Consider the following 25,974-nt stretch of genomic DNA (forward strand, 5'->3'; position numbering starts at 1 on the left):
GTAATGTTTCTTACATCAGCAACATTATTAACTTACCTGGGGCTCATTCTCCTTTTGAGTTCATCCTTATGACGATTGTAGGGGCTTATGACACTGATCTTTTTTGATTTGCACAGCTGGTGGTTGGAAATAGAACGGATGATAAAAGCCACAAGGTTAGCTTCTTCATCATTGCACTCAGAGCTACAAGCAAAACAACACACTAAGAATCGTTTAAACTAAGCATTTTTTTCATACAATTTATAATTTAGAACAGGGTGTCTACTACATTCTGGATAAAAAATTCATGGACAATTCCCGTACATTTAAGGACACTTTGCCGTAACCTTTGTCGGTGTAATTAGGCCTACCGAATAATTTTCCTGATTTGTCAAACTGTATTAATCTTGTTATTCACTGTAGTTGTACCAGAGAGAAAAGTAAATAATAATAGATAAGAGTTAAAAATTACAAAATAGAAATTTATTGAAAGTAAACAAACATAGGCCTACCTATACTTTAGGTAAAGCTTTTATAGTGTAACAGAGAAACGCAATCATTGTCTCCTGCGATAGCGACGAATATCTCCATCCGTCACATAAACTTCATAACATAGCTTATCCGATCCAGGCCGATTAATTTGGCATGATTCGCCCTGGCACAACGTTAGGTTCTTGATTACTTTTGAAAAAAATCTTTAATGCATACTGTTAATCAATTCTTAGTACAAAATCAAGGTATGGTAAGCGGCTATTAATAAGCAATAAGCACAGAGTAAGATTATTGTATTTTCATTTGCAAAGTTAATATCGACTCATAGCAATCATTAGTTGTTTATCTTAGGCTCAATTACATTTTCTTAATATATTTTACAGCTCTTTCAAGAATCAAAATACCCAGGCCTAAACCTAATTATTTAGGAGGGCCTATATAAACTGAGTAACAAACAATGAGGTTATAATAGCAGCAAAGTCATTATCATCATTATAGTTCATAAGATTTTGATTGCTTAAAGCATACAACTCAATAAATAAATATATGGGAAACAAAAAACATTGAAACCTGAATAGCCAAAAATATAAGACAAAGATACAGAAAATGCAATGACATAATTTGAAACCAAGCAGGCCTACATAGTGATAAAACATTAATGCAAACAACAATGCTTGTGGTTTTGTCAATTGAAACGAAAGATAAAATGTCCATAAAAAAGGGGTTAACTTACAAAATAAGACTGTAGATTATTTACATGTTTAATATGAAACTAGGCACTGGCCGCGCAAATTGAATCTGAAGTGAAATTTAACAGCCATTATAAAGCTATTATTAACACGATAAAATAGGTTTGGGATCTAATAATAATTACTCTAGTAATAAAAAAAGAAGTTGTAAAGGAATAAAAGTGATACAACTTTATGAGCTAGCTGCTGAGTCAACAGTTCTTGGAAGTACTTGACTTGACACTTGATTGTCGTGATAAAATATTAATGGGTTTGAGATTGTTAATGGGATTTTTATTGCATAATTACTCTAGTAATAAATTATGAAAATGTAAACAAACATCTGATAAACCTTTAATGTGCTCCTAACCAACTAGCGATCAATAAAATTATGGCCCATTAAAAATTTAAGGACATAGTCTGGCATTTAAGGACAATTCCCGTACATTTCATGGCCAGTAAAAATTTAAGTACAATTCCCGGTTTTCCCGGATTTCCCGGTTGGTAGACACCCTGTAGAACTATTTAACAACAGTGCACTTCCACTTTATCAGCTGTTGTACCCATGTTTCACAGTAGGGTCTTTGTATTTCAATAAACGAAGCATTAAAGATAGACATGTTCCATTTATCACATGTTGCAACACATGTTGCATGAAAATCCAACAAATAAATATGTTAACATGTACCTTGACAAATGAGGAATTTGTTCGAATAAAATCATAACTTTGGGAATCAAGCTCATAATAACATTTGCCTACGAAACCAAGTCCCAGAGGTAGACTAAAACTGTAACGTTTGTCTTCACTCAGGTTTGAATTTATTTTGCAGAAAACTCACTCAAATCAACTGTATGACAAAGTTTATGCTTTCTTGGTTATAAATAAGTACGTTAATTTCCAGATTTTGAGTCACAAAAACTATTGTGTAGATTGGTGTCACTTACTCCTTGACGTTCGTTTTGTAGTCATGACTGAGCACTATGTATGGCACTAAAGGGAACGTTCTGCTACGATCTCTCAACAACTCTGGAGAGAGAAGTCTGTTCTCGTAAAAGTATTCCGAAGGCCATTGTGCAATCTCTGGATGCATTCGGTATTGTATGTTCAAGAAGTGGCAGGGGTTTACGAGGTCAGCATTCATCAACTGCTGTTTCTTCCACCAGTCATAATGCCTTGCGAATGTGGATTTTTCCAATCCATGTACTTTTGCAGTCTAGAAAAGAAACGTTTCTTTTTAGTTAGAAAATATAGCAATGTAATTATTGACTAAGCTATAATTTTAGCTGTGATACAACATTTTTGAGTAGCTTGAACAATTTCAAAGACATTTAATTTTTGTTATTACATAGGCAGGGGTTAAATTAAGGATAATGTGAACGGTATAACAGTCTTTGAGAGTCTATTACATAAACATACATTTAAATAATAAATATAAATAAAGTAAATAATAAATATAATAAGTATAAATTATAAATTCCTTGTACGTAAACACCAAGTTTATTGGAAAATGTCCTGTGACAACCCAACTGTGGTCATCGTGAGACTAAGGAATTGTCTCTCTAAAAAGTCTTGTAGCTAACCCTACAACAGGAATGTAAGACAAAAAATTCTCCCATCAACTTTTAAATCTGTAACAAACATAAATCTTTCCAGCTTGTAATGTATTGGGATAAAACACACAATACCGTGATCAGGATAACGGGAGGGTGTATTGGTCAAATAAGGTTTTTTGTCTTATGAGGATTTAACATAGGAAGAATAAGATCTTATCCATTTTGCGACTTGTTTGAGGGGAACAATAAACAAGGTACAAAACTACCTTCTTAGGTTAGAGGAACATCAATGTTAACATCGTTAACAGATTGGTTTGATTTGCATAAGCCCCTTAATCGGCTTTTAAAGTTAGCCAGTTAAATTTATCATTAAATTCACTCACTGAGGTCATGACTGTAGCAGGCAGCTGTTTGGGATCTCCTACCAGCACCAGTTTCCTCACCCCCAACATAAGGGGAATGAGGGTATCCGGCTCGGTACTTTGTGTTGCCTCATCGACAATGCAACAGTTAAACTTGACGAACCTTGGACAAATTAAACCATAGTTATATTTTTATTTTTAACAAATTGAAATTTAGTAACTTTTGTGCTGGAAAATATCGGGTGCTATGAGAATTGTTTGACTGGTATAATCAACTATAACTTATAGACTTAAACAAAATGTGTAGCAAGTGTTTATTAAAATTGTTTTTTAAAAATAATTACAAAGTAAAACGTCACCTAATCTGCTGTTAGTTAGATGTTTTGTTTTTGTAACATTTTTTTAAATGGCATTTTCTAGTGTTTCACGTGTGAGGCAAAGCCGAGGACGTGAATAATAGAGCAAGTGCCGAAAAATAACTTTCGGTACGAGTTATGAACGATACTTTTCATCACGACGCAAAAATACACAAACACAGAATAACAGGCCTCAGTAATATAAAAAATTTTATTTTATTTCTCAAATTAATTTGTTTGAACATCAAAATAAAATAAATTGTCTAAAATGAAACCTATGTATGTTTTCAATTAATTTTAAAAACATTAAAATAAAATAAAATATTCTAAAGGAAACCTATGTATATTTATCAATACACTTTTTTAGCGTTAAAATAATAGAATAAAACAACTTTTAACAGTACACACAGCTGATTCAAATCACTAAATTAAACCTAGCAAATCTGACCATGTACAGTATAAATTAGATATTGCACATTTATTTAAAGTCTTCGGGTTACCAGGACGAATTAGAAAAATCAACAAAGCAGTTCAAAATTACATTACCTTAAAAATAAATCGAACATTTGTTGACGGTACGTCATAAGTTTGTTTGCTTAAGGTTTGAATTTGGTTTTTTTTTTACATTGTTATAGCTTTGACTATTAATACAACAACTTCTGTATCCAATAGTCAATGTTTATAGCCTACTGGAATTTTAAAAAAATACCCCCGCCGCAGCAAACCTGCAGACTGAGCGAATTTCCATTTACCTGGCTGGATAAAATATACCCTGAAAATTGTCAGATTTATTTCCTATTTGAATAACATTAATTTTAATAAATACTTAGGTTTGCTGCTACAGGGATGGTATCAAGGTGTTTTTTATTGAAATGTTGATAGGTAACTTAGTATGAAATAAACAAAATTGTGAAGTTTTATTAAATTAAAATATATCCATAAACAAGCAAACTACAACAGTTTATTTATTCTCCATAAGAATAACATGGGAATTTTAAATTTAAAGTTTTTTAACTATCTCCATAACCGTTAGGACTTTGCCTTTTATATATTTCTATGTGCTTAAATAAAAAGAACTGTACCTGTATCTTTGAACTTTTAGGTACTGTACTTTGTACGTAATGAAAACAAGACTATTAAATCTAATGTTATTTAAATTGGGAATATGTCTTATTTATGGAAATATTTGAGTAAATATGTAATCAGACAAGTTGAAACTCGCTTAGTCAGCAGGTTTGCTGCGGCGGGGATATTTAAATAAGTTATTTGTTTTTAAGTAAATACTTCCTTGCAACTGGTTGATTTCGAACAACATGTACACTAGTAACTCACCTTCTCCTGGTGGCCTCAGCCATGATTCCGTTGTAGCAAGATGACAGGGTGGTTGCAACAATGTTAGCTTTTTCTAAAATTTCCAACTGGAACTCTTTATACTTAATTGCTTTTTCTCTTTCAGTTGGCTGGGAAAACATGACAAAATCAACAACAGTGTTTAAATCACATCATTAAAGCCTTTTGTATTTTTGTGGTAACACAACTTAAACTTATCTAAGTATTAATAAAATGAATTTAAAAAAGGTGTGTGAACATTGTTAAATTAGTCAAATACTAAATTTGTATATCCTACCAAAGAGGTTAAAACACCCTTAGCTTTAATCTTAATGGTCTAACGGTTCTCTTTTAACATTGTTTATTATAAGGGAGATATATTTTTTTAAACTTTCCCTTAACTTTAAGAATAAGCCTATGTCAATTTAAAGAATAATAAATTGCCTCTTGTAATATTATTTTGGCAATCAATAAGTAAGCGTGGAGATGGAAGTTCCACCTCTTCTCTTTCTCAAAACAATGTTTGTTTGCTCACAGGGTGCCACTAATTGGTTTCTCAGAAATTGTTAGATTCAGAGAAAACATTAAATGAAATAATTCAACTACTATGACAAAAAGAAATATGAATTGCACTTTTTCAAAAATGGCTACCGTTTTCTATAATGGGGGCTAACTTTAAAATTTTTTATGGAACCCCTTGTATTACATGATTATTCAAGATGGTTTCCCGTGATTTTTAATTACGAAAACAAGAAAAATCTGTGATTTTGGGCAGTTTTTTTGCTATTCAACAAACATTTAAATTTCCCAGTTCTTTAAAAAAATCTTGTACAATTCACAGATTTTTCCTGGTCATCAACATTTACCTACGATTCTCATTTTTTACAGTTTCCAGGTACATTTCAAAGGTGATCTGTGATGATAAAATGTTTTCGGCAGTGACCGTGATTCGAACCCACGACATCGCTGCCTTAAGCCTGAAGTCCGCGACGCTACCGACTGAGCCACTGACTCACTGATGCATTGTTGTACAAACATTGTTTACAGATAAAATTAAAAAAAAAGGGCAACATTAAAAATACTAATGGAACTCTTATAGAGAATAAGTAAAAATTAAAATTTACCTCTTTTCCGCTTTCAAAGTAATGGATTTTTGCTTTGGTGTCAGCCAATTTCTTTTCTACGGATCTTATCTGTTTCATGTCTACTTTCGTCTTGTCTCCAGGTAAATTATAATTGCTATTTGTTAAAGAATCCAGTTCTTGGGTCAGTTTCTGTTTTTTTCCTTCCAATAAACTAATCTAAAAAAAACAAACATAGTTAGCCTATATTATACCAGACACTATACAAAATTACAATAGTTTGTTACTACCGAGCATGTTTATGTCTTGGAGATGTATACTATTATTTCTATACTATTGTATGCCATTATTTCTATACTATTATTTCAATTGATAATACAATAGGGCCAGACTATATCTGTCACCAAGAGTTAGTTTCACCGATTAAAAATTTTATTTTTTCGGGTCTACTTACATTATTATTATTATTCAAGCAGAATCCCAAAATGTAATCAGTGTTTGATGGAGAGTAATATTGTCCAAAAAAACAAGATCAAATAACACAAATTAAAGGGTTATTGGGCGGTTAAGATAGTGCCTCAGACGAGTTAAAGTTCTAGCGATGACTTTAACAGGAGGAAGATCAACCAGCTGTATTGTTACATACAATGTAAAACAAACAAAACCAGTACATGACGACAAATTAAAAAAAAAACTCAGTAACCATTTATACTTGCTAAATTAGAAAATATTTTAAGATCAAACTGTTCTAACCAAACCTAACCTAGCTTTTGTATCATTTCAAAATCAGATTTGATGACAGAAAAGGCATGTGAGAAAGAAAGTTGAGGTTTTATGCATGTTTGTGATTGTATCAGGCCTTTGAAGGTTAGATTAGGGAACTGTGATGTTTACAGATGACATAATGTTATGGTGGACAGATGAAGGGGAGTTACAAAGATAACTGGATATATGGAAAAAGGTTATGAGAGGCCTGCGGACGATGAGTGTCACTTCTGGTGCTGCCCAAGATTCCATACTCGGCCTGAACCTCTGGAATGTCGCACCCGTTGGAGGCTCAACAGTGTGTTGGATTGCTGTCGGTGGACACGGTCATTCCGATTATGGCGGAGGGTGAGGACAATTGGACTTGTGTGTCACATTTCATCCAGGGTATTCTCCACGCCAAGAAGCTCGACCTTGACCGGGATGCGGTGTAGGTCATAAAGAACCTGAATGCCAGAAACGGTGCAAACCCTTAGGGCTTATGTCACATGTTGGCATGACTTGAACTAATGTGTCCAACAGAGCAGTTTAGAAGGGTTTTTAGTGAGTAGTCTGATCAATCTCACATTACAGGCTTGGCCAGCTATATGCGTCAAAGCATTTTCCCTCATCATATTTCAAACTTTTGTATTTTTAGTGAACTACTATTTGACTGTTAGCTTGGGCATATTAGAGATGTGTACAGAATTTTAGTGGCCGATTAGAACCCGCCAGTTGATAACAAGCGTTGAGGTTATTGGTAAGTTATTGTGTCACTCACTTGTTTTAGCACTCTGGGATTAATTAATGTATAGTAAGGACGAAGCCCGAGTTCCGAAGTCAGCAACAACCCCCTAGGAGAGTGGAGAATCTGCGTAGGTCTGGTAGTGATAAGTGCACGATTTTATCTGGTGACTTTTTTTACTTGTTCACAGTGCCTGTGTATGAGCAAGCTCCAAACCCATTAGATTCGGATTAAAACCTAGTTATTAAGCCTGGGATTTTTACCTAGCCCAGGAATTGTTTTTGTAGGCTGAGCTATCTAGGCCAAAGGTTGCGACCACACATGTATATTTTCTCAGTGCAGGAAAAGTGTGTCGCAAATCCTTACTGTGTGTTCTTCAAAAAAATTGTTATAAGAACTAAGAATTTAAATATTTGTGTTCCAAGATAAAGAAAAAAAATGCATAATTCATCATTTTTTTTATCCTAGGAACTCCACAGGTCTTTATATGGTGCTTGAATCAATTAAATAAAGTAACGTTAATGTGATAAGTATATAGAAAAAGAATGAGCTGGTGTTTGCTAGCTCTAGTAGTAAAAAATTTCAGTATATACCATTTTTGACACAACATGTTTAATATTAACAATTAATTATGTTCTACCTTTACTTTTAAAACGTTTAAATACCTGTAGCCTCTTTTGGTTTTCATCTGCTTTCACCTCCGTCAGTTTTTTCAGTTCCATCTTCGCCAAGGAGTCTAGTGTGTATCCAGAACAACTCTCATGAGTGCTCTGCTCAACACCCACACGGACCAGTGAAAACTTGGAAACACCTGCAAGACAACAGTGGATGAAAACGGAAATCCAAAATACTTATAAAGCAAAAAATATGTTAATTCTGATTATATTTTAAACTTAAGGCAAGTGGATGGTTAGGATGTTTTGGATAAGGGGATGAAGATCAGCTAGTTAACCTGAGAAGATTAGAGTGCAGGAGCAATAGATACACAATAAAAAGTCACCTAACATAACACTGATACTTCGTCCTGATATAAGACATCAGAGAGTAAGTTAAAGAGATCTGCCAGTTAGAGTATAGAAAATAGGAGTTTACCAGACGAGTGTGGTTGTTCCGGACTAGTATCATTTTAAATTCGACTTCATCTCCATCGTTATAACCGTAACGGTCTGGTAAACACATTTTGAACAAGTGACATACATTATTTTTTAAGACTACTCCAAACCAACCCAAAAAAAAAAAAATAATAAATCTGTTATCTATTCCCACCAACTAAAGGATTAACTATCACTTCTGATCTCGTAACCTCTAAAGGTTATGTTTTTGTTTGTAAACACTAATTGCCATATAATCAGCTGGTGTCCGGTAAAAACTCATTACCCTACATAATGAAACCCTATTTGATAAGGTAGGCTGCAGGACAGTTGTTTTTGTGACTAAATCGTTATGTGGAAAGTTTGTTAAAACAGTGAAGTGTGGCAAAAAATGTATCATACAACAGTATACTATAATGAAATCACATTTGATTAAGCAAGCGACAAAAAGCTGTTTTCCGGACTAATCCTTGTGTGGAAAGTTCATTAACACTGAATAATATGAGAAAAAGTTAAAGATGATGATCTCAACCTTTCCTCTCAGCTCGTTTTTATTAAGTATTCCCAAAATGAGGAAAATACAGAATACTTTTTTTGTTTAGTATAATATTAAAAAAAGTGTCATATTTTTCCGGTGACTACAGGTTGGCAACTCTGAAGATAAATCACTGACTTCTTTCTTCAACCTCTTCCCTGAAGAAGTCTTAAGCTAGAAAAAATATCATTGTTGTGATCCGTAACTTTTTGCTGTCTTTAACCCCTGGACTAGAAACTTTCTCAGGTAAGCTGCTGAACTTTAACCCTTCTCCGAAAATCCTAATATGGCGCTTCACGATTTTGGTTGTTCGATACCAGAACCATGTCAATTTCGATTTACCTTTGAACTGCGTAAGTTCTTCATTGCGGATGATCAACTTGTTGACCAGTTCATCGATCGCAGAGTTAGAAGGCGCACACAGAAGGATCTGTTGAAAAGTGCCGCTAAACTGTTTAGAACCATGCCAGTCCAACCACATCTGCAGGATGATGTTCGTGATCACCTCAGACTTGCCGCAGCCTGCGTGAAAACCAACACTGTTATACAAATGTTTACGCCTGTTAGATGTTATAAAAAACAAAACAAACCTTGGTATGGTTATAATCTAAAGACAACATGTAGTTCAAAAGCAAAAATGTGATTGGAAAAAGAATCCATATATTACCTATCTCTTCCAAAACTATCATATCAAATAGAATAGAATATAGCTTTACTGTCACAGTAAATGGGTAAATGTTCAATGTTCCAGCACAGCTGGAAAAACAGGGACATTGTTAATATTCTTATAACTAAATAAAAATTGTGCGAAAAAGGTCCAGACAAAATGTAAATTATTTTTATGGATAATGTCGTTTGGATATTCATTGATGGGGAATGATTAAGTAAGGTAAAGATTAACTTTATGAGAACTTTAAAGCATTTCTAAATTTTAGATTCTCGAATTTCTTTGATTCTGGCAGGTAGATCATTGTAAAGTTTTAAGTGATTTTTTAATAAACAGAGGTAATAATAATATGGAGGTTTTAATATGGCTCATAATCATGAGGAAATAATAAAGTCCTTCATTTTGGAGAAAATGTTAGATAAAACCTATAAAACTGGTAGTATGATACTTTAATTCACTTACCAGGTGGCCCGTGCACCAAATGGATCATGTTGGTATCTTGAACACACTCTCTTGCAATGTTATAAATAGCTTTCTTCTGTGCAGGGTTAAGTTTATTCTACAAACAAAACAAATTATCGTTCAAGATTGGAATATATTAAATTCCATGTTGATGGCCCCTGGATTACTATGAATGACTATAATATTGTGGTATAATTACCTCGTCAAGTAATCCAAATGATGTGATGTTAGGCTAAAAACCTACATGTTTCGCCGTTAATACGGCATCGTCAGGGTACAAACACAGTAAAACATTGCTGTCACACGCATACAATAAATAATTAACACGAAACGAATTACGAACATAACATTTAGATAGGCCTATCACAGATGAGTCTACTACCTGCGCCGGGACCGTCCGCGTCGTGTGATAGGCCTATCTAAATGTTATGTTCGTAATTCGTTTCGTGTTAATTATTTATTGTATGCGTGTGACAGCAATGTTTTACTGTGTTTGTACCCTGACGATGCCGTTGAAATATGTAGGTTTTTAGCCTAACATCACATCATTTGGATTACTTGACGAGGTAATTATACCACAATATTATAGTCATTGGAATATACTTACACACACAACACACTATCAACACATACAACTTGCCAACGTGGGACCAAGCCCCTGGCTGGATAACATTTTGGACGGATAAAACAACTAGGGGTGTGCGATGCATCAAAATTTGATTTGATTCGATTAGATTCAGTGGTGGTCAAAAAACTATTTTGTTGCATTGTTAAGATGGCCTTATTGTAGACGGATTAGATATTGTATTTTTGTGACATTTATTCATGTATTATATGTGTCTTTTGACAGAACAAATATTTGTTGCCTTGTTATTTGTAATTGCTAGTTAAGCTTGACAATGTTTATTACAATATATGTATATTTTTTTGAGGAATAAAGAATTTGTCTATTGTCTATTCGGTTCATGGGAGAATCAGTATCCATATACAAAAAAACACCTGCAGAAAGTCAATGCAATACCCACAGGAGCGTGATGTTGTTGTGTTTACTTTGCGAAGGCATTCTTATTTAGTTCTTTACATGTAAATATTGCTTCAACTGATTGATCTATTTTTGTTTTGACATTGCAAATGATGACAAGTTTTGTAATGTGTTTAAGCAGTAGGAGACATGTTTTACTACTGTAAACATAGCCTAAACAAGTCTCACCAAAATCATTACTAAAAATAACACAAGTCTGAAAAATTGTTACTTGGTAATTAACTAGTAAGACTGATAAATTTAGTATTTTTGTAGCTCTGAAGCTATGTATTCCTTGTAATTTGTAGGTCTGATTCTATCCTCTCATTTTATCAATGTAAACTAATTGAAAGTTTCAGTACGGTATGTTTTACAGGAGGCAACAAAAAAAGTAGTACAATAGCTTAAAAAAGTAGTTTGAAATGATGGGTCATAACACACCCTTCATATTTAAAATAATTTATCACATTTCAAAATGGCGGATCCAAGATGGCGGCCGAAAAAAATACATCTGTCATAACCAAGTGAAAATAGGTCGACAATGGCTGGTAGTGTATACTTATCTTTATCTAGCACTATTTTGAGATTATGGTCTTAGTTTAAAAATGCACAATTTTAAAATGGGCTAAAAATCTATATATTTAATACGCGACATGAAACTTTGTGAACAATAAGGCTTTTTTGTTTTAAGATTTAACCCCACATATTATATACCAAAATGTTCGTCTAGGTGTGTAGATGTGCAAACTGGCTTTAGATTTTCGAAATATATCTTTTTAAGGGCGTGGGCTGCCCTCAAAGTTCCTTCCATAAGGATAACATTGTGATTGATTTGAATGTTATTATATTCTGAAACAGATGTCATTACATTAGTTTTTAAAGAAAATTAAATCCCAGCTGTTTTGTTTGGTTTTGAAATGTAAACAGTTTGCATGTTTAAATAATTAGAAACCCGGCAAAGGAATGTTACCTATAGGACACGACGGGAGAAATGTTTTACATTATATTTTCGTTTAAACATGCCAAAGACCCGACGACAAAGAAATATTGCCGGTCGGGCACGGCGAGTCAACATACGGCAAGCAATGCAAAACGTAAGGAGCCCAGACGAGGAGCTGGAACAGTTAGTGGCAACGTGTACTTTCAAAATTACACTGACAAATACAAGAATTCAGCAGCATTCACTTGGCGAGATGGCATTAAAATGTCAGAAATGTGGTGCGCTACATTTTAAAGAAGAACAAAGAGGACGAGGCGAAGAATTTCATCCTGCTGCCATAAAGAAAAAGTCAATCTACAACCATACCGAGAAATCTATTATATCCAGAGCCTACTTAATGGAGCAAATCATTTGAGCAGAAACTACAAAGAGAACATTAGATCGTACAACACTGCGCTCGCAATTATCGGCACTCGAGCTAAAATTGAAGAACATAACGGTGGAGGGCCTATCATGTTAAGGCGCACTACACAGTTTATCACTCAATGGCAACTTTCAACCGTCAGAAGGGGAGCATCCCACATATAAGGAGCACGGACATACGTCAAATGACGTCTACGGACGTCAAAACCGCTGTTCAAGAAAGAATGCTAAACAAAGCTAATGGCTCTTGCAGCACTGAACTGATGCACAGCATTTTGACTCAACATTTGCTTGATATTAATCCATACGCGCAAGTTTTCAGCTTGATGAGCTCCGTTCTGCAAAATAATTCTACTGAGGAACAGAAAAAAGAACTTAGAATGCATATAGCCAATGATCGAGCTCAAGACCAACGTCGATTCATCGACGTAACTTCTAACGACGTTGGTATCATACCCTAATTTATTATTCGTGCGAATTCGCACGGGTTCACCTAGTAAAGTTTTAAAACACCTTCATAACTTTGGAATGAATCAAGGTTTTTAAAAACGGTTTGCGGCATTGTAATCAGGGTAGAAATGTAGTTTGAAATAATGGGTCACAACCCCACCATTTGAAAAAAATATTTTGCATCCAATATGGCGGATACAAGATGGCGGCCGGAAATGACCACCTTGTCAAAATTAAGTGCTTACTACCCAACATTGTTTGGAAGTGGTCTGGGATTGATATTTGAAAAAATGTAGAACAAAGTTGGGGGGGGGGGGGCAATTAAAACTCACCCTGTATATGTCATATAGCCTATGTATTAATAGGCCTAACACCACATCAACCAAAATTTTTCATCACACAAATGTGGTAAAATTTAATTATTGTTATTTCACTCCATTGACAAGTATGAATATAAAAATACTGTATAGCTTTGAATCGAGATGCATTGATTCAAATCTACCTAACCTACACCAAAATAAAGCTCACATTCTAAGCTACAGGCTCCAATGATTTTAATGTTCCCCGGCAATGGCTGAGCTCATACTAAGCTAATGTAGTGAGGGTTGTGCAACTACATCAATTGATGTAGTCAGTAGGTACTCAAAGTGTTAAGATAGTTAGTTAAGTGAATTAATTATCTAATTTAAAATAAATGTGTTGGTTTTAGATCCACACATTAAAGAGTGACTTACCTACCTTCAAAGATCACAATTGTCAAAAAAGTAGTCTATTTAAAATACATTTTCATAGCCTGTTTAGTCTCATTTACAGTCCGACTGTTGTTAAAATTTCATCAGAAGGAACAGCTGTTAAATTACAATTCCCATTTCAATTGTTGTAAAGAAAGTTGTTAATTATCACTAAATCTTTGAAACTAAACTCTAGAAATAAATTAAAGACCAGGGAAGTTAACTCCTTGAACATATCACCTTTTTTATCATTCATTACTCTGCTTGATTTTATAATTACATCTCAATTAAATCAGTTATGTAGAACGGCTGGAAAAGAGATCCCCTTATTGTGTTAAGTATATAGATAGTAAACATCGGACAACAGTTAACTACTTACTGCCAAAGGTGGACCGGGTTGATCTGAAGAGATGTTTACGACTGGCAAGTTCATCTTGGGTTGGCATATTTGCATGCACAGAGGAGAAATGGGTAGGCGATCCAATGCTTCAAAAGATCGCAAGTTAGGCTTGATATTCTTAATTACCTGTAACACACATCCAAATTACTGAGTGATGCATCAGCAACTTTACTTAGCATAACTCATCCTTGAATGGTTATTAAATACTTATTCCTCCATAATTAGACCTAAGCCCGTTTTTGTATATAAAGATAATTTGTTCAGCTATCCATTGTTTTGTCTAGAGGGAAACAGTTTTAAATTTAAATGATTGCTTACTTTGACCCTTGACAGCACTGATGTATCAATTTCTTGATCTGGATTTCCTCTCATCAAGATAGTGAAGCCATCCACTACAACATTTGCATTGGGGTGTTGTTTTTCTGAAAAAGATTCAAAAATGTTATACAACATAGTCTGGATGGCATGACTAAAAGCCGTTGTGAGTATGTTAAGAAAATTTTTTTTGGCACCTCCAATTATTAATCAAATAATCTTTATTCAATCTGTACACACATACCGGTAAATGAAGAGTCAGTAACAAGTACCAAATACCCCCGCCGCAGCAAACCTGCAGACTAAGCGAATTTCCATTTGACTGATTGGATTTACACTGAAATGTCTACTTAAAAATATAACATTTATTCTTGATTTAAATAGAATAAGTTTAACAAGTACTTAGGTTTGCTGCATCAGGGAGGGTAAAACTGATTTTTTTTGTAAAATGTGAATAGTTAGTAAGAAATAAAAACATTTTCCAAATTTGATCAAAATATGTTCACAAACAAGCAAACTACAACAGTTTACTTATTCTCCATAAGAATAACATGGGAATTTTAAATTTACAATTTTTTGGAATTTTCTCCGTAACCATTAGGCGCATAATAACGCTTCAATATACTAAATTATTTGTTTTTTTAAGCTCTACAAAATGGTTTGGAAAGAAATTGCTAAATTTTATGTTTTTTGGGTCAAAAATTAGAAAAACCTATTTTTACCCCATAAAACCCCCCGTAAACCCCCGTTCCCACGGTCCGATCATGCTGGATTGCGAACTCGTTCGAATAAACGTACTTTTACACATTTGTACCAATTTTCATCAAAATCGGATCATTTTTGCTCGAGTTATCGTGCTGACGGACACATATATATATATATATATAAATATATAAATATATAAATATATAAATATATAAATATATATATATATATGAATTTGAACGGATGGTGTTTTTGGCCTCTAGGGACCTCAAAACGAAAAAAAAAATTGGTCCCGCGTCCAGGTCTTACCATGAGTACTACGGTAATAGCTTATTCCCTATATGGGAAATTCGCTAAAATTATATTTTCTTACGTACCTACGTGAATAAATAATTAACCCTGCCCGGGCAGGCGAAATCGGGACATAGAACAGGAAAAGATTATAGAAAAAAAAATTTCCTTATTTGTGTTTGTTAGACAAGCATACATTAAATAAACACAATAGAACACTTCATAGTGTCAAAATAATTTTTTACTCATTTTTAACCATGCTACCCGTCCTCGGATGAGTAGAAAAGCAGCGGATATATCCGCCACCCGTCTTTGAAGATACAACCATGACAACGGAATGTTAAGCGCAAAATGTCGAGGGGGAGCGTAGGAGAGGTGGGTGTTGTGTGGGAGAGGGGAAGGCACGGGAGAGAAGGGGGAGTGCGGGAGAGAGATCAGCCATGGAGAGAGCAGGAAAGTGACACCTTGGTACCACGGAACATCTGGTCACTGCTCAAGTGTCTGAAGAGAAGGCGGACATATCTGCTTCCCGTCCAGAACATCAAAAACAATAACCATAAGCGGATATATCCATCACCTGTCCGTGAAGGGTTAAAGTTGTATCCATACCAAGGACAACATTTTAATAGTCTTTAATGAGAATTTATTGTTTACTAATCTTGTAAATTTCAGTTTTGTATTCATTATTTTAAAAATAAAATCACTTCATCAGGGTGGCCAAAGAAGTCCTGAAAAAAATCATCTATTTTTCTGGTTGTAATTCTAGGGTCGCCGAATGTGCCTTCACTAGGGGTCTGAAGATCCCTGATATTTTCAGTTTGGGTCAGACCAACAGTTGGCCTAAGAGTTCATTTTAGTCCAAACATTTAGCAGACCAAGCTTCGGTTAATCTATCCGAGCGTCTTTTTACACAATCGGGGGGGGGATGACGTTCACAGTTATGGTGCAATTGACGAAGACGCTAATATTGCCGGTGGAAGAATTCAGAATCTAGACATGACTGTAGAAGGTGATCTAAATTTTTCAATGACCACGGAAGAGGTTCTTGATATTACTATGACGGTGGAAGACGTTTATGATTTCACCAAGCCGCGCAGACATTTTTCTAAATTTCGCTGTCACTGCAAAAGGTGTTTACAATTTCACAATGCTGGTAGAAAGTTTCTATGATTTTGCCTTGACCACAGACAATGTTCACGATGTTTTAACCCTCCGAGTGTCCCTAGTTTTGGCCTTAATGTTTGCCTATTTTTTGCGCATTTGCAAGGTTTAATTCAAACGGATCTGAGAAGCTTAAAAACAATGTTAATTATACTGTTCTATATACCATTTTGTTTGGAAAATCATGGGCTTTAATATTATACATAAAACATAAGGAAAATTTGTTTCAAACAAATTTTTTAGGTAAAAAAAAAATATTTTGGAAAATTAAAAAAAAAAAATGAGTTTGTGCTCAATGAAATTGTATAAATTATAGGCCTATAAATATTTGAAAATAGCCACTTTGTTCAGAATTTTATGAGGATTCCAAAAATATAATAATATAAGGGAGTAGATTAGCAAATAAATAAGTTATGGGCAAAAAACAGATTTCAGTACATAACGTTTAGCTAAGAATGCATAGCCTAACCATAGCTAGGACTCTGGCTTATAATTTACATCAATATCACTACCTACTTCTTCAGGATCATCAACCAGCCCTTCAAAATCACTTAAATCTTCTTATAATGCACCACGTAAATCACTACTTTTGATTTTTAACACTAAAACAATGATAAATGTAATAAAACACATCAGTCATCGGTGCGAGGTTAACCAAGCTGTTTACAAATACGCACGTCAGCTGTCTGCTACAATTATGATCGGCTCGAGAAAAAAAAGCGTTTAGAGACAGACCGCGGGAGAAAGCTTAGAATCTGCCAAATAAAACAATACCTAACTCGATCTAGTTCAATCCGATTTTGTCAGTCATAGAGCCTTCGCCGTAAACAGTGTTTGTGAGTCGAAAAATCGACACAAAACACTACACAAAGTGTGTTATGTGTCGATCTTTCGACACATAACACTCGGAGGGTTAACAGTAAGTTTTTCATACCCAAACGGAATTTCAAGGGCATCACTAAAGCAATTACTGTAGGCTCAAGTTGCTGAGTGTAAAAAATCTCTTAAATTCGCCTAAAATCGATATTTTAACAAAACAGCACTGAAATAAGAGTTCCCCAATGAAATTTCAGGGTTTACGCACAATCCCTGGTTTCCCCAGAATTTCCTGTCTTTTGCCACCCTGTTCATAAAATGACAATTATATTCAAAGGATAGGCAATTTTCTAAGGAATAACAAGTTTTACCTTGGTTGCTTTATTTCTAAATGTTTTTGTAATTTAATCAGCTTTTAAATTTGATTACTATTTATTTAGAAATTTTGATCTCATTTGTGCAGCTTCAACAAATAAAAAACAAAGTTACGTCGGTGTATCTTTATTTTATCTCTGTTTCCTTGTATCTCTTCTATAATATGATTCATACATTTTTGAAAACTTTAGTGAAGTTGACTTTTGGTTGATATTTTACGTTCTAAAATATACTGGTCATAAATGGTTAAAAGTTATTTTTTTCAGATACTTAAGAATTTCACACATAACTTTGTGGTTCTAATACGCTTACAGTGCATTAATTTTCATACTAACTTCTGATAGCTCTGAACAACACAGAGTCTACTGTAGGTAGATACTCACTCAGTTTCGGAGAAACATCATGGTGGTTTGACAAGTTGTTTTGTTTAGACATCTCGGACACATAACCCAGCAATCTCTTCTCCCCGCCTCTAATCTGACAAGTCTCTCCTTTATGATTGATTATAGGTCTGGATGGCTTCAACACTACAGAAACCATCACCAAGTCTCCAGGTCTGGGCCAAGTTTCTTGTTTCTTGTTGTCAAGCAACACTATAAGAGATAACAACATGTTTAGGGCCTACAATTAGATTAGATGATATTGAACTAATAAAATGCTTTGAAATTTTATCTCCAGTAAAATATTTGATTTTTTTCTACTATTTGTAAAAATACGTGTTAAGTACAATACAGATATTTTGATGGTAAATTCTGGTCTCGGTGACAACGTACGAAATCAATGAAGTAGTAGCTAATGGTTCCGAGCATGTGGAGGATGGATTAGTGCATCGAGAATGAACTGCTGCACCACGTCCAAACTGTCAGCAAATTCATTGTAGTCTTCATCAACAAGATTTAGTGATGTGTCAAAACCAAATCTCAAATCTCAAAACCACCAAAACTTAGGAAAAGTTTCGGTTTCGAGATTCGATCACCAAGTTTCAAGATTCAAAAGTTTCGAAATTGAAGATTTTGGCAGTTTTATTTTTTAAACTGCTGACATTTTTTTGTGCAATTGTTATTGTTTTCAATGCTGTTTCCAAACAAGCTGGTAGCAACAGAGCAAACACTACCATTAACAGTAATGAAACAAGTAAATTTTATTCTGAACTTCAAAAGGTATCTTGAATACTATAACTGGTACAATTCAGTTTCACATCAATATTTACAAAACACAAAGATATATTGACCACTAAATTTTCTAATTAATCTAATGCCTATTCATGTTTATGTTGGTGTTAGAAGTTTAATTTTTTTTTTGCTGTTTTTGTTTATGAAAAATTATGTTGTATTGGGTTTTAAGATTATCAGTTACATTCACATATTTATGTTATGTCACGGTCAGGAGTCGATCTCTTTCAGTTTTGATTACATACTTAACATTTTATGATTTTTTCTATTTTTTTGTAACCTTGACCTTTGTAGCCAGCTAAGTAAACAAGTTTCGCGTTTAGGTTTTGAGATTCGGGATTCGATTTTTTAAAGATTCGGTTTCGGTTTTGAGATTAGAAATTTCTGGTTTTGACCATCACAAACAAGATTGTCACTCGAAGACCAGGATTTACCAATTTCAGATTTACTCATAGGAAAAGAATAAACTGTAGAGTAAACAAGCTGTTTGATTATCCAAAGTGAACAGCTTACATATGGGGAATTTGTAACAAAAGCACTCTTTATCAATAAAAGCTTACAATGAAAAAGGCCTGCCATACACCCCACATAAAATTTTACTGGGCATATACAATTATTAAATTAGAAAAACATAAAGCAGCAAAAGAAATGCAAACTTTTTGTTGCAACTAACTTGAGGTTCCCAACAGTATCGCCTATATTACTTAAAATTATTACATCAAGAAAAACACTGCAATATATCCAAAACTAAAAAGATTATATTTTAATTTTTAATATTTAAAATAAAAATTTAGTTAAAATTTAAATAAAAATTTACGTGAACACCTAAATTAAAACATAAAAATTTAGTTATACATTTCATTAGTATTGCCTGTATCTAAACAAGAAACTAAAACAAATAAGTTGTGTGATCCAATTGTTCTGAAAAATATTTCACATTTAACCAGTTAAAACTTGGAATACTGGTAGTTAAAAATCTTTTTTGACTAAACAAAGGCTCAATGCACTTTCACTTAATCCTTTACCTAGTACAATACAGAACATGAATATGAAATTATCTTTTTTGGCTGATTTTACATATTGATATTTGGCACTTGGACACTCTTTTAGTAGAGGTGTGCGAAGCAGCATATATCTTTTGTTTTGATTCAACAAATTTTGTATTTGATTAGAATCAGTATGGAATTTTTCGGAAATAAAGAGTGAAGTAACAAAAATTAATCGTTATTTTGATTACTACAGAATCAAATCAAAAAGGAATTTTAATTAATTTCCTATGCCCCTACCTTACAGTAGCAACACTGTAACAAGTTTGAGACATTGCAAACACTACAAGGGTTTTGCACTACAGAGTAAAACCTACACTTTCTTATTCCCATATTAGTTATATTGATGTTTGGACTCATTTCTCTTACTAACTCAGTTGGGCTTTGCTTACTACTACTCCAAAACATCCAGCATCTGCTGTGGCCAATTTAAAACCATTTTCCTGCCAGATAAAAATCCGGAAAACATTGAATACTTTTAGTGCTCAGACCCACTACAATAAAATAATGATTAGAGGTTGAGGACTATGACCTCTGGGTTTGCCCGTTATCTCCTAATGACTAAACTTTCATTTCTGGACTATTTAAAACTGCTCGGATATGATATCTGGTTAACGTCGGGAGACTTATGCAGAGGAGTCCTAAATGCAGAATGGCTAGTGTAGCCTTCCTGTCCCTATAGTCTTTCTTTATTTTAACAATTTGCAATTTGCAAGCAATGTAAACAACGACGTAACAGCTAAAGTACTCACCTTGACAGTACAAACAAGCCAAAACTTCTTTTTTCTCACTGGGAAAAAACTTTTTTACCTCTCGGAACTTTATTGATCTTATGTCCACATAACAAATTGGACTTTTGTTCTGCCTGAAAATAAAAAGATACAAAAGTGTTCAGTTACATGTACCCAATTCAATCATTCATAATGGATTGCCATCCAAGAACCAAGTCTGTTTTTCATCATATCTGAATGCAAATTACAGGAGAAACTCTCATATACGACCACAATCGGACAGAGCCTCTGGCTGCTTAACACGTTGACTGCGCACGCCGACTTTAGTCGGCGTCAGTCGGCGTCGCCAGCGCTCCCAGGTGGCGCGCGCCGACAAAAGTCGGCACCAGACCAACAGAAATATATTGAGTCAGTGTGAGCTTAGCCTCAGACGGAGACGTTATAATCGTTGCCAGCCTGCCAGCCAGTGTTGCCAGATTGGCCGGCGTAAATTATCGTACGAGCAGTCAAAAATTATCGTATTTTGGGCAAAATTATCGTACACACAATTTTCTTTTATATTATAATGTAAAACAAGCAAGTCGATGATGGAATGACTGAAATTTTACTCTATTTGTCTCTACCGCCCACCGTTTTTGCTCTACCAGGCTACCACTGAGCTAGAAAAATATAAATTCTACCGGATGCAGCACACTATCACGGAGTTAAAGGCGGCCGTGATCACACACACACGAAATCTGCATCTCTGCTAGTAACAAATTGGAATGGTGTACAATTATGGAATTTTGGTTCTCAACTTGAAAAATCAACCAGCTCATTGCTTTATTTTATTCCTCTACCACCAATGTACTGAGTACAATAATTAATTGAAGGTACAACGTAATCTACCCCTAGTACAAATGGCGGCCAACATCTCTCAAAATTCTCCTATAAACACTTAAGTTGGTAGCCAATGGGCCCTCTCTAACACAGCTGATGGCTTTGCAAGGTTGCCAGATCGAACAGCAACAAAGTGATGTTACCGTTTTTCCATATATTAAAAGTGGGAAACGTGTTTAAATGTATAATAATCAATATGAAATAGTTTATTTTTTAGCCCCCAAAAAATAATCGTACATTATGACAAAAAATCGTACACAACGTCAAAATTATCGTACAATTTTTCAAAATTATTTTTTATGGGGAAGGAGCAAAATAATCGTACAAATACGATAATTATCGTACACCTGGCAACACTGCAGTGCCAGCTTAGAATGCGAGCTTTACTTTGGTGTAGGTTGGTACTAAAATTTCCCGTAAAATCCTGTCTGGCAATGCTTTTGTCCCGGTTTCGGGGATTTTCTCTCTTCAACCCACATTACAAGACACTGGATACGGATCCGTGCAGTGCTGCTACCTTTGGGTGTTTCAGTGAACTACATCCACTCTCGGGGTAACGCAGCACAGTCACCACTGCTCTTTTGTGATTCGTCAGACTGAAATATTTGAATGCCAATTGCGTTCGCTGATTCGGTTGCGCGCCGGGGCTTCGTGCGCCACTGGGGAGCGCCTGTATAGTCGGCACGCGCAGTCAACGTGTTAACAATTTGGCCGGAAAAATCAACCAATTATAAATACCCCTGCTGTAGCAAACCTGCAGACTAAGCGAATTCCCACTTGTCTGATTACATTTTTACTAAAATATTTCCATAAATAAGACATATTTATTCCCAATTTAAATAGCATTAGATTTAACAAGTGCTTAGGTTTGCTGCTACGGGGAAGGCAAAATGTGTTTTTTGACCAAACGTCAATAGTGTAGTATGAAATAAATAAATTTGCCAAATTTTATTAAAATCTATCCATAAACAAGTTAACTAAAACAGTTTTCATTTTCTCCATAAGAATAACATGGGTATTTTAAACAACACTTTTTTTTAATTTTCTCCGTGACCGTTAGACTAGGCATACAACAATGCTTCAATATACTAAATTATTTCTTTTTTTAAGCTCTACAAAATGGTTGGGAAAGATATTCCAAAATTTTATGTTTTAAGGATCAAAAATTGGAAAACCCCATTTTTACTCTGCAAAACCCCCCATAAACCCTGGCTCTAGGGGGCCTCTAGGGACCTCAAAAGGAAAAAGTAAATCGGTTCCGGGTCCAGGTCTTACCATGAGACCTACAGTAATAGCTTATTACCTATATGGGAAATTCGCTAAACAATAATTTATACCCAACAATAATATGTAAAGACTCTCTTGGTATTTTTATTACCAAACTACCCAAATATCAACAAAGAGATTAACCATTAAACCCATTAGCGCCGACTTACGAGTGTTACTCGTATGGCCGCTGCAGGCCGACTTAAGAGTGCCGCTCGTGTAACCGCTACGCAGCGCCACTAGCTGTTCAATTATTATTATTTTTCCCGCTTTTTGTTTCTTCTTACTTTTATAATGTTTGTAAAAATATCTTGCTTCTTGGTTTGTGTATTTACTCATTTATAAATGCAAATAACAAACAATTTTGTGTTGCCATGGAAACCAGATATCACCAAAAATCAGCTGCGGTAAGGTAAACAAACAAATTTTTTTTCTACGTTATCTATATAAATAAAATTACAGTATTGTCTGTACATTGCTTAGAATCATGCAGTTTTTAGTTATTTTTACGTTTCATAGCCTAAGAAAGCCGAAACAAGTCTTATCTCAATTTCTGTCAGTATGTCTGTTTATCTGTTTTTCCATTCTGTGATTCCGTCTGTGACGCCAAAATGTCATTTTACGCGGACTACCCCTAGAAAACTAGAGTACCGATCAAGGTTCTAATCATTTTCTGTAATTACCGGATTAATGAGAGTGTCTTTGACTATAAAACCATGGCCTTGCTTCTTTAAAAACAAAATAACGAACCGTCAAAAACAAAATTTTGTTCGATTTTTGACAAATTTTCTCCCAATGTTTACTTTAAAAGTTGTTTACAAATACCGCAACCATTTCCGATAAAGTTTTGTTAGCACATCCAAACCAAGTGAGATTAAAACCGTTATGCCTTACTAAACCGGTTTAATTAATCGCAAGTGCAACGATCGTTCTTGAGTTTTCATAACCGGGAAAAATACCAAGAAACAGTGATGCCGAGTATTAGTGCTGGGAAACTTGAATTTTTTTATCATCCTCACCAATAGCTTACAAAAAAGGTTTCCACTCATTGACGGTGCTTCAAAGACAGTTGTGTAAAGCGCAAAGTAAAAAATCCCAACTGCAGTGAGTGACCGTGGATGTTGCTGCGATCTTGGAAGATCTTTCTGATTTCGCTGTGGTCGTAACAGAGGTTTAACTTATGTTATGTGCAGATGTGTTATGTGCGGATATGTTATGTGCTAAACTCGCTTTTCCAATGTGTCACTTTTGGTTTCTACTTACTTACATTTCAAAAACTATATCGGTACTTTTCCTACTTAGGAAGTAAAACTATAAACATTGAAACCCCCATATTTGTGCTTTTTTTGTCACATTTCCTCCAAAGGTTTGCTAGATATATGTACCGATTATCGTTTAGAGATAACGTAATCTTTTAAATAACATTTTAAAATAAGAAACCTTTGTTTGGATAAAGGTGGTTTCTTCAAACTATCATTAATATGTTAACATTAAAAGTTGCTAATAAATAATACTAATACTATTAATAGGAAATAGCTTTAATTTTTGAAAACTACAAAAAAAATTAAAACCAAGGGAGATTAATAACTTGCACCACATCAAGTGAAAGTTTTTTCATCGTGTTTCGTGATCGCGGCATAAATCTGATTATCCCTCGTGGCTGTATAGAAGTCATTGTATCTCCCGCAGATATCGAAATCGTCTCCCGCGGTGGTGAAGACATCGTAATCGTCTCCCGAAATCGCGGCCAAATGTCAATAATATGACACAGTCATGTGGAGATCATTTATTTATTCTTTCAACGGTAACACCATTTTTACATTCAAATATACATTAAATAGGATTAAATCGCTTTATAAAATAGCATAGTTATCGTCTTCCGCGATCGGGGCAAAATTCTTGCTGTTTCCCGCGGCCGTGTGTGGACATTGTCATTGTCTTCCGTGATCGTGGCAATATTATGATCATCCCTCGCGGCCGTGTGTAGACATATCTCAGCATGTCTCCCGCGGTCACGGAAACGTCACAGTTGTCATGCGCAATCGCGGTAAATTGAAAATTGCAGGTAGAAATACTAAGTTCACGCATAATTCCCGGTTTAAACAAAACTCACGCATAATTCCCGAATTTCCCGACTTTCCCGGTTGGTGGATACCCTGTTATATATAATGCGAAGGGGCGCTACTATTAGTTGTGCCTAGGGCGCTGACAGGGTCAAAAACGGGCCTGATTCAACCATCAGGAGCGTTATGATGAAATACCCTGCCACAGCTAAACTACAGACTAAGCAAATTTCCATTTGCCTGATTTAATTTTCAATTTCAATAGCTTTGAGTGTAACGAGTTGAGTACCTAGGTTTGCTTAGTACTTGAATTTTTATTGAAATGGTGACCATATGATACAAAGTAGGTATTTTAAGCCAAGTATGAATGGAGATGCTGCTACAGGGAGGGTTATAAAGTGTGTAAAATATTAATAGTATAAATAAAATATATTTGACAAGTTTGATCAAAATATACCCATAAACAAGCAAACTATAGTTAACTTATTCTCCATAAGCATAACATGAGAGTTGTAAATTAACAACTTTAAAAATTTTCCCCCTAACCAATAAACATATATTTTTGCTAATTTTTTTTCGAGAATTTTTGCTTGAGTTATCATGCTGCTAATGGACACATACAAATATGAGTTTGAATGGACAGTGAATTGGCCTCTGGGGACATCAAAACAAAAGAGTAAATGATCCCGGGTCTTACCATGAGACCTACAGTAATAGCTTATTCCCTATATGGAAAATTCGCTAAAATCTACTAACATGCTCCACACTGTAATTCGCTGATGGCTACCTACAGCATTGTAGCAACCAGCAGTGGTTGCTACTTTACTTAAACAAAAACTTATTACTGTTTCACTCCTACTAGGATTAAATTAATTATGGATATCAGTCAGTCATGTCGTGGGCTCAGGAGTAGCGTAGGAGAAGTGGGTTAGGCTTTAGAACAATATAACAATAGGGTAGCGAGCCGACTCTCTTCTCCCTCTCCCACATGGCTGCCTCCAATGCTCTACGATTAGACAAGAGGCAATGAAGTCATATCATAGGAATGGCAGCCATGTCTTTC

At 34.8% G+C, this 25,974-nt stretch overlaps 1 protein-coding gene across 1 annotated transcript in view; it reads right to left on the reverse strand.

The window, feature by feature from the left end:
• LOC129002535 (uncharacterized) overlaps positions 1-25,974 on the reverse strand; it is a 57,623-nt gene that overhangs the window by 11,249 nt on the left and 20,400 nt on the right. Inside the window, exons 6-17 of the mRNA XM_054430406.1 lie at positions 20,725-20,837; positions 18,138-18,347; positions 14,410-14,513; positions 14,071-14,217; positions 10,127-10,223; positions 9,340-9,519; positions 8,037-8,182; positions 5,925-6,101; positions 4,804-4,931; positions 3,137-3,278; positions 2,145-2,413; positions 37-183 (exon numbers count right to left, since the gene is read on the reverse strand). Coding sequence (XP_054286381.1) covers positions 37-183; positions 2,145-2,413; positions 3,137-3,278; positions 4,804-4,931; positions 5,925-6,101; positions 8,037-8,182; positions 9,340-9,519; positions 10,127-10,223; positions 14,071-14,217; positions 14,410-14,513; positions 18,138-18,347; positions 20,725-20,837 — 1,860 coding nt within the window. The remainder of the gene's footprint in view (positions 1-36; positions 184-2,144; positions 2,414-3,136; positions 3,279-4,803; positions 4,932-5,924; positions 6,102-8,036; positions 8,183-9,339; positions 9,520-10,126; positions 10,224-14,070; positions 14,218-14,409; positions 14,514-18,137; positions 18,348-20,724; positions 20,838-25,974) is intronic.

The sequence above is a fragment of the Macrosteles quadrilineatus genome, unplaced genomic scaffold, assembly GCF_028750875.1.
Source record: "Macrosteles quadrilineatus isolate MER2022 unplaced genomic scaffold, UCM_ALF_1.0 Scaffold_9__3_contigs__length_116548681, whole genome shotgun sequence".
In the NCBI taxonomy this organism is placed as follows: Eukaryota; Metazoa; Arthropoda; class Insecta; order Hemiptera; family Cicadellidae; genus Macrosteles; species Macrosteles quadrilineatus.